Raw genomic sequence first — 9,368 nt, forward strand, 5'->3', positions numbered from 1 at the left:
CCATTCAAAGAGTAATGTATTGGAGAAACACTTTCAAGTATTTGGAAAAGTACTGCTTACAAGAAAGTGTCTCAGATGTTTTTCCATCAATGGTATCCTGTGGAGGGCAGTCTTTATTGGAAAACCAGTATTATGCCTCTGAATTGTATTAGAAATGAAATATGTTTGTCACTGTAGTATAGCTGATACCTAATCATGTTTCTTTTACCAAACTTGCCCCATAAAACGCTTCCTGTAACTTTGAGAGCATGGACTCTCCCTTTTGTCCAAATCTGTCTTGGACCTGATCAAATTACCAGTATCATCTAGAGCTCTTCTAAGTGTTTGAGTCATTTTGCAATTACTGAAAAGGAAGTTTGAGTGCCCACTCAGTTGTCTTACTTGGCAGACTGTTGGATAAGGGCCTTAAGCACATTGATTTAGTTTAGGAAGGATTTGGTCGACATTTGAGAATTCAGTACATAATGGCATGTTGTACACAGTTGCCTTATACATGGTAAACATTATCATAACATCAAAGCATTCACTGCATTTTATATTATGTGTTTTTGGCATAAAGTTTAAGAATTCTCCCTGTTAAATTAATTCCAGGGAATGATGATAGATGAAGCAGATGAGTTTGTATCAGGACCTCAAAATAAACACAAGAGACCTGGAGAACCAAATATGCAAGGGATTCCAAAAAGACGACGTTGTATGTCCCCCCTGCTCAGAGGTCGACCACAAACTCCTCCAGTTGTGAATAACCACATTGGAGGAAAAGGGCCACCAACACCAATCACACAAGCACAGCCTGACCTTGTTAAACCTATTCCTATTCACAAAAGTAAGTGAATCTTCATCATCTTTGGCGAGTTTGTTTTTTAGTTTATGCAAAAAACTTGTTTATGTAGAAATACCATGGCTGATTTCCCAAATACGGCCAATTTATCCTTAATTTTTGAAAATGAAGTATTTAAGTGTGCATCTGGGGTTAATTACAGAAAGAGTTAATATAGTCCTTCAGACAGAATTCTTTTTCATATGAACTTCCCAGTATAAACAATGTATTTCCTGTTTTAAATGAGGAGACAATGTAAACAGTCGGAAGGGTGTTCTTCCTTTGCCTGGGAATTCAGATGCTCCAGAAGTATCACAACATGAAGTTAATTTGAATTTTACTGTAGTGCAGTGAATTCACTTCCCTTAGTGTGGAGCTGAGGTGCTATGTTAACAGTCTTGTGCACTGTTCAACACTAAAGTAAACTTTGTCAGTTCAATTTAATGGGGAAAGACAAGCATGTCATAAAAGCACATTTTACAGGTGCTTTTTCTTTTGTTGGTAGTCCATATAGCAATTTCCTGTTTCATATAAAGAATATACCTGTCATTTTTTTTTTTAAAGCCATTAATTGCCAGCAGATAGAGTAATGTGCTCAGTGTTACAACCCACAAACACATTTTCGTATGCATGGCATGTACAGTAGACTATACAAGCTGGAGCATAGCTTTACAAGAGTTTAATACTGAACTGACTCATTGACTTCTATCAGATGATAAACAATGTGAAACTGGCAAGTGTAATCTTTGTTTTTTCAGCATCAGAAACAAATAATGAGGTTACAATGGATGATGTGGTTGAGAATCATGTTACAGACCCACTTTCATCAGATGTTTTCCCAAATACTGTGGATTCAGAGTTTTCAATGTCCTCTTCTCCGTTCAATTCACTGGATCGACCGGCAGCTCATACAGAAGATGTAGACCATGAACATTTAGGGAATAACTTGAATGTTGATGGGTTTTTGGAGAATCATGAGGAAACAGGTAGTAAAGAACAAAGTACTGAAGAGAACTTGCCAGTGTCTTCACCCAGCAAAGGGAGAAAACCAGTGCATTGCAGAAGTTCCAGAGAGATTAATGGAGAGCTAAGAGCACAAATAATGAAAGAAATCCGAAAACCAGGAAGGAGTAAGTATACCAAATCTCTCTTTCAGATGTTTGGCATGAGAGCTAGACAAAGAGTTCATATTAGATCCCTATTTTAGAAACATACCGAACCATGAGACTGAAGCGAAATAAATTTAAAGCTGAAAAGATTTGTTTTAAAACCTCTGCTAAAACTTCCTGGATGAGTGATTAAAACATTGCTATACCTATCTATTTATGAAAGTCATAAATGGACTTTTTATATTATCAGTTTTAGAATTAACTTGTTAGGTGTTCCAGTAATATCCTAAACTTGCAGTATCCTCTGTTTTTTAATGTTAGTGTTCATTAAACAATGTGTCATTGCTACAGGCCTGGTTGATAGGAGATACATCCTAAAAGCTTACAAAAGCTGAATGAGATCTGTTGCATTTCACTCAGATCTATTACAACAGATATCTGTATAGGCATTTCTTAAGTAACTGTGATTTTGGTCTTCTCTTTATCTTTAAGAATATGAAAGAATCTTCTTTTTACTGAAGCATGTACAAGGAAGCTTACAAACCCGACTGATATTTTTACAAAATGTTATTAAAGAAGCTTCAAGGTAGGTAACTGAATTGTATTAATGTTATAAAACTGTACCATGTACTGCCATACATAACTGCTTGACAACCATGCAGTTCTTTGTTTGAAACTTGCCATACAATGCTTTGCACTGCAAGTAAATAATTCCCTAGAAAAAAACAGAAACACATAAACTTCCTGATGTGTGTTGTTTGCACAAGCTTATCTTTTTGCCTCAGATTTTGTCTTAAAAATGTTAGCAGCTGTAACTGCCAAATCACCGTAAATGTAGATGGACAATGAAACAGAAGGTAAGTTTAGAAAATCATTCAGGTTCCAAAGTTCAGGTGTGAGTGTACTACTAATTTGAAAAATTGATGGAACTGCATATTACTGTGAATTAGGCTTTCAGAAAGAGTTGAAATTCATTATTCGCATCAACTCAAAATCTTGTCCTAAAAATCGTTTTGAGATCCAGGTATGCTCCATAAAGGTATGTCTCTGCTCTTCAGATTTATTTCCTTCAGAGATATTGTAGTCCTGTCTGGGGCTGTGGAAATGGGAGGTAGTTTGTCACTGAAGTAGACAGACTTGCTGAGGATTTAAACCCCGTGTTGTTAATCCAGGTGGAAAGTGTTCGTTACAGCATCCTTAGACTAACCATACTTGCTTACCCTTCTACATCTTTACTAAGAGGAAAGAGAGGAGAAACATGTAATTACGATTGGAACCAATAGTGTTTGAGTCGAAGTGAACTAATAATTCCAACCTCTTGTGTGGAAAATAAATATAACTGTAACTTTGAGGCTTGTTTCAGAAGCCTCAAAGAATAGTTGATTTTTTCTCTAATCTGTTTTTGTAGTAGTCAGCTTTTTTCCTGTGGCATTATTAAACAAATTTTATGATTAAATAAAAATCAAAGTAATTTTTAAATAAAACCATGCTGACAGTTTAAGGTACACTGAATATTGGACATCCATACAGCTCCTCTAGCTTTCTACTGCCAGCACAGTGGGGCATGTAGATTTATATGGATCATGCTCTTCCTATAACAACAGTTACTTTATCATGCTTTTGCTTGATCTGTCTTTATTGTTCTATCACCTGTCAGAGTTGTTTCACAGCCTGTAGATTATACATGCTTCCTCACTGTCTCAGCACACCAAACCAATACTGTTGCTCCTGGAGTCTGTGGCAGCCCTTAGTGGGGTTGGAATATTTGTGCCTCTAAAATTAGGCTCTTTAGATCATCTGTAATTCTCACTTCTGTTGCACAGCCTATTCCAGTTATCTTGAATTGACTCTCTACTAAATTTGTCAGTGGTTGAGTGTTGCTGTTGGATGCATCAGAATTAAATCCTGTTTCCCACCATAGCCAACAGTTTTCTGTATCTACTGGTGGAAAAGGTTGGCAATTCTGTTTCTGTTGACTCTTGTTAAACTTGAATTTTTATTGGTTTGAGCGTAGGAACAGCTTAAAGTCTCTCCTTCCTCTTCTCTCCTAGATTAGATTTTTATAGTGTGGTCATTTTATCCACCTGGATAACACTGCCTACAATCACTGTTCAGTTCTCTGCTTCTTTCCTTATCCAGGCAAGCTATCACATTTAACCAAGGTTCCCTGCTCTCTGCAGGAAACATCTCTAGGCTCTCCAGAGTTGTCAAGATAGCCTTGTTTTGTTAACTGATAGCTGACCTTTGCAAAGCCATGGAATGCAATTCAAATTTGGGATGCTTCCTCTCTTTCCCTGCTCCAAGGAGCTCTGACTCTGAACACAGACTTAAGAAAGCTTTTGAGCATTTCAGCAACAAAGTGTGTGTTTAAAAACAGTCCCCATTGAATTCTGGAGGTTAATCCATTAGGGAGTTGTGAGGGGAGAGGAAGATTTCGTAAAACAATCCACAGTTTTCAGCTTCCTTTGGAAACCGACTGGCCCACAGTTCCTCTTCTGATAGCCAAAAAGCTGTCACTTTTGAGAGGCAGAAATCAAGATGAGGTAGATAATGGATTTTTTTTTTCCCTTCTAGTTGATCGTGAAAATATTAATGATGAGGAGATATCACATCTCAATTTCAAATCCTTAGCTAGTTCTATTCTGACAAAGACTTTTCTTATGCTTATTCATACAGGTTTGTCTCAGCCTGGGTGGGGTAGTATTAGTGCTTATAAGGGGTCCTTACTGAACATGAGAGACATGACTTCCCAATAGATGGCTATAACTTTGGATGCACAAAATGAAGAGTTATTTAGGAAAGGGCTAAAAGGAATTAGCCTACATAGAGAGGTCTTCAGTATTTCTGGAGTTGGCACAGCAATCCATTTATGGTCCTAGCTCTAAGAATAAGTGGTTTTGTTCTTTGCTGAATAGTCTAGAGCAAAAGCTGATAAAACACAGATCAACGTTCTCCAAATCAACCAACTTCTCAGTATGAGAAATTAAATTCCTTTTTTATTTATTCTCCAAATTAAGAGCTTTAAGCTACTAATACACATAGCAAAGCCCAGTGTGTACCTAGAGAAAATGATGAGCAGTACCCACTTATGATAAAAGTGCTGGCAAGAATTAATACTACCAACTTAAAAATAATAATGAAACTTTATGCTTAATAGCTAGAACTACTCAAGGAAGATTTATTATTAAGGGTACTAATATTCCTAGCAGAGTGAATAGTTGAATTAGAGTCAATGCTTAATTCTGTTAATTACAATATTAGTTAGTGTGGTAAATTGTTTCTGTTGCCTTGAAAAAAAATTCTTTGCTGTGGGGTTCGGCATTTGGAAACTTTCAGTGAGATGTACTGAAGGGCTTGACACCAAGTTGGGCAGGAGTGTTGATCTGCTTGAGGACCTGGGGGGTGTTGATTGACAGACGGCTGAATATGAGCCACCAGTGTGCCCAGGTGGCCAAGAAGGCCAATGGCATCCTGGCCTGTATTAGAAATGGTGTGGCCAGCAGGACCAGGGAAGTGATCGTGCCCCTGTACTCGGCGCTGGTGAGGCTGCACCTCAAATCCTGTGTTCAGTTTTGGGCCCCTCACTACAAGAAAGACATTGAGGTGCTGGAGCGTGTCCAGAGAAGGGCGACGAAGCTGGTGAGGGGTCTGGAGCACAAGTCTTATGAGGAGCGGCTGAGGGAACTGGGGTTGTTCAGTCTGGAGAAGAGGAGGCTGAGGGGAGACCTCATCGCTCTCTACAATTACCTGAAAGGGGGTTGAAGAGAGGTGGGTGTTGGTCTCTTCTCCCAAGTGACTAGCAACAGGACAAGAGGAAATGGCCTCAAGTTGCGCCAGGAGAGGTTTAGACTGGATGTTCGGAAAAATTTCTTTACTGAGAGAGTGGTCAAACATTGGAACAGGCTGCCCAGGCAGGTGGCAGAGACATCATCACTGGAGGTGTTCAAAAAACATGTGGATATGGCATTGTGGGACATGGTTTGGTGGGCATGGTGGTGTTGGGTTGATGGTTGGACTTGATGATCTTACAGGTCTTTTCCAACCTTAATGATTCTGTGGTTCTCTGCCATAGTGTACTGTAAGCCTGAATTCTTCTGCCAACAGTAATGTGAGAATAGTTAGCAATGTGTTTTTTCCCCACCTTCCACCAAGTTCTAAGTTTCTAGGAAATGTCTGCTCTTAACTTGTATAGCTGCTTCAGAGAGGCTTGAAGGTATTCTGGAAAGTAACATTGCCCAGTCACTTGCACAGAATATGAGCATGTTAAATTTTCGCTAGGATATATTGCAGTAAAGTACTTTGCTATTAGCTTAAATAATTTGACTTTTACTAGAGGGAATGAGGAGGAATAATTAACTATTTCCCAGGTTAATGCTTTTCAGCAAGCAGGGAGCAGTTGTGAAAGCAATGACAAAGAACAGAGGGGAAGCAGTGCTTGAAGTGTGGGGTTTCTGTGGGGTTACTGAGGAGAACTGTGATGAGAAGGATGGGTAAGAGCCCAGAGCAAGCGTGTTCAACAAGATAGTAAGTGGTTGGGAATGGGAGCTTGTTACCCCATAGTCAAGCTGGGATTGTGGGGAAGTCTGTGGTCTGGGAATTTGGGCAGATGACATGTTTCTGTGAGCCAAGAACATGGACCGGGAGGCCTGGCTGGGACTAGAGGCTTTTGCCGGTGTTTAATAAGGTCAAAGGACTGAACTCGGTGTATAGTTCAGAATAGTACCGAGTTGAGAAAGTGTGTGATCTTTTAATTGCTGCTTATCTTTGAGTATGCATACAGCTGCCAAAGCATGGGTCAGAGGTGGCTTCTCAAATGCAGAAATGGTGCAAGGGGGAGGGCTAGCTGGAAACAGCAAGGAGCTGTGTGTGCCAAGGCAGGGGTGTAAGCAAAGGTGACAAAAAGGTCTGCTGTTCAAATTTATGTAATCAATATGGAATAGAACTGCAGAGACTCTAGGTATGGATTACGTCTGTATTTTCTTTAATTTCTTTCTCAAACTTTTAATTTGTATTCTCTTGTCAGGAAATCTGCTCTACACTGTGTAATGGCTATTCATTCACCAGTACCAACTTCACTTAACTTTTGTGAATGCACTATGAAGGCATGCAAATAATCTCTAAAAGCTGTTACCAGCTTTAGGATTGTAGTTCTTCTGCCATATATTTTACTTCTGTACTTCAGAACTTTACTTCTGGAAACAGCTAACACTTAACTCTCTTTCCTGGCTTTCTGAGGGCTGAGTGATGTTCAGCAACGTGCTAGAATAGACTGTAGTAAGCATAGTTTTGGATTCTCTCATTAAATGGAAAAGCAAGTTAGTAGTTTACCAGAACTTTAGGAGACAGTGTATATACATATGAGGTATATATAACCTCATCATGCACTGTACCTAAAACAATAACTGAAGTTTCCAGTGTTCAGTAAAAGTTTTGTGAACAATGTTTCGTGTATTACTGTGTGCATCCATTATGCTTTTTTTTAAATACAGGTTTAAAAAACGAATGCTGATAGAACAGCTTGAGAGTTTTCTGGAAGAAATCCATCGCAGATCCAATCAGGTCAACCATATCAACAGCAGCTAAGAAACACTGCACACAAGAGACAGCCACAGCAGGGCACTGCTGTCCTTACTTGCATTCATTTTTGACATGCACTCTTATCTCAAGTTCCTATACCTGAAAGAATGAGAAGCTGCTCTATAAAATGATGAGAAAAGTTTCCATCATCTTTTTTTTTCTTCTCTTCTGTTATTTTTGTAATGTGAAAAATATGACAAAAACATTTTTATTTAACTAAATGGAGAACTTCTTGCTTGTCATGGACTTAAGTGTCACTTTCCCTCAGGTTCTATTTTTCTTAATCCAACCTTCAAAACTATCACCTCTTAAGGTTGAACTTTGCCAAAAAGTTGCTTTGTAATTTTCAAAAAAAAAAAAAGCACATACATTAAACAAGGTAATGTTTTGTATATACAGTTATTTTGGATATATTATTGTAAGTTGTATAAATGTATTTTGAAAAATATTTAAGAAAAGCACTTTTGTTATTCCATCAATAAAAGCTCTATTTTAATCTTTGTGTAGGATTGAGTATGGTTTTTATTGGAATGATTAATTTTGCCTTCCCTTTCCAGACCTTCCATGTTCTAGTATCAGTGTTAACGAACGAAGAGCAGTTTTTTATCACTGGATATTCTGTTCTTAATCAGAGAACGAGTGGAAGGAAGCTAATGCTGAATTGCAACTATGGTAGGATGATACTCTGTGGCGCTTCACTATTTGGTGACTAGCACAACAAACTGGTGTACTGTATGCACATCCACAGCAATGACAAAACCCACAGTTTTATGAGGATACAGTTGGTGGCTGGTCACAAGCGGAGTCCCCCAGGGCTCAGTTTTGAGGCCGGTCTTGTTTAATATATTTATTGATGATCTGGATGAGGGGATTGAGTGCTCCCTCAGTAAGTTTGCAGGTGACACCAAGTTGGGCGGGAGTGTTGATCTGCTCAAGGGTTGGAAGGCTCTGCAGAGGGATCTGGACAGGCTGGGTTGATGGGCTGAGGCCAGTTGCATGAGGTTCAACAAGGCCAAGTGCCGGGTTCTACACTTTGGCCACAACAACCCCATGCAATGCTACAGTCTCGGGGACGAGTGGCTGGAAAGCTGCCCCGCAGAAAAGGACCTGGGGGTGTTGATTGACAGCCGGCTGAATATGAGCCAGCAGTGTGCCCAGGTGGCCAAGAAGGCCAACGGCATCCTGGCCTGTATCAGAAACAGTGTGGCCAGCAGGAGTAGGGAGGTGATCGTGCCCCTGTACTCGGCTCTGGTGAGGCCACACCTCGAATCCTGTGTTCAGTTTTGAGCCCGTCACTACAAGAAGGACATTGAGGTGCTGGAGCGTGTCCAGAGAAGGGCGATGAAGCTGGTGAGGGGTCTGGAGCACAAGTCTTATGAGGAGCGGCTGAGGGAGCTGGGGTTGTTCAGCCTGGAGAAGAGGAGGCTGAGGGGAGACCTCATCGCTCTCTACAATTACCTGAAAGGGGGTTGAAGAGAGGTGGGTGTTGGTCTCTTCTCCCAAGTGACTAGCAACAGGACAAGAGGAAATGGCCTCAAGTTGCGCCAGGAGAGGTTCAGGCTGGATGTTCGGAAAAATTTCTTTCTGAGAGAGCAGTGAAGCATTGGAACAGGCTGCCCAGGAAGGTGGTGGAGTCACCATCCCTGGAGGTGTTCAAGGAACGTGTGGATGTGGCATTGTGGGACATGATTCAGTGGGCATGGTGGTGTTGGTTTATGGTTGGACTTGATGATCTTACAGGTCTTTTCCAGCGTTAGTGATTCTGTGAATGTAGTAAAGCAGGGGTGCGTAGCCTTTGAGGAATACTGCACAGAGTTTTCCTGTGTCAGAAGTTTTTACATGTTTACAAATGTGGGAAGAGT

At 40.1% G+C, this 9,368-nt stretch overlaps 1 protein-coding gene across 3 annotated transcripts in view; it reads left to right on the plus strand.

Moving 5' to 3' along the window:
* INTS6 (integrator complex subunit 6) overlaps positions 1–7,876 on the plus strand; it is a 46,558-nt gene extending 38,682 nt beyond the window's left edge. The window contains exons 15-18 of one of the 3 annotated variants that reach the window (XM_059831662.1): positions 592–826; positions 1,579–1,950; positions 2,422–2,515; positions 7,419–7,876. In XM_059831662.1, the coding sequence (XP_059687645.1) occupies positions 592–826; positions 1,579–1,950; positions 2,422–2,515; positions 7,419–7,512 (795 nt within the window). In that variant the 3' untranslated portion in view covers positions 7,513–7,876. The remainder of the gene's footprint in view (positions 1–591; positions 827–1,578; positions 1,951–2,421; positions 2,516–7,418) is intronic. The other 2 variants (XM_059831740.1, XM_059831816.1) reach the window with 2 other exon arrangements.
* The last annotated feature ends 1,492 nt before the right edge of the window (positions 7,877–9,368 follow it).

The sequence above is a fragment of the Gavia stellata genome, chromosome 1, assembly GCF_030936135.1.
Source record: "Gavia stellata isolate bGavSte3 chromosome 1, bGavSte3.hap2, whole genome shotgun sequence".
Lineage (NCBI taxonomy): Eukaryota > Metazoa > Chordata > Aves > Gaviiformes > Gaviidae > Gavia > Gavia stellata.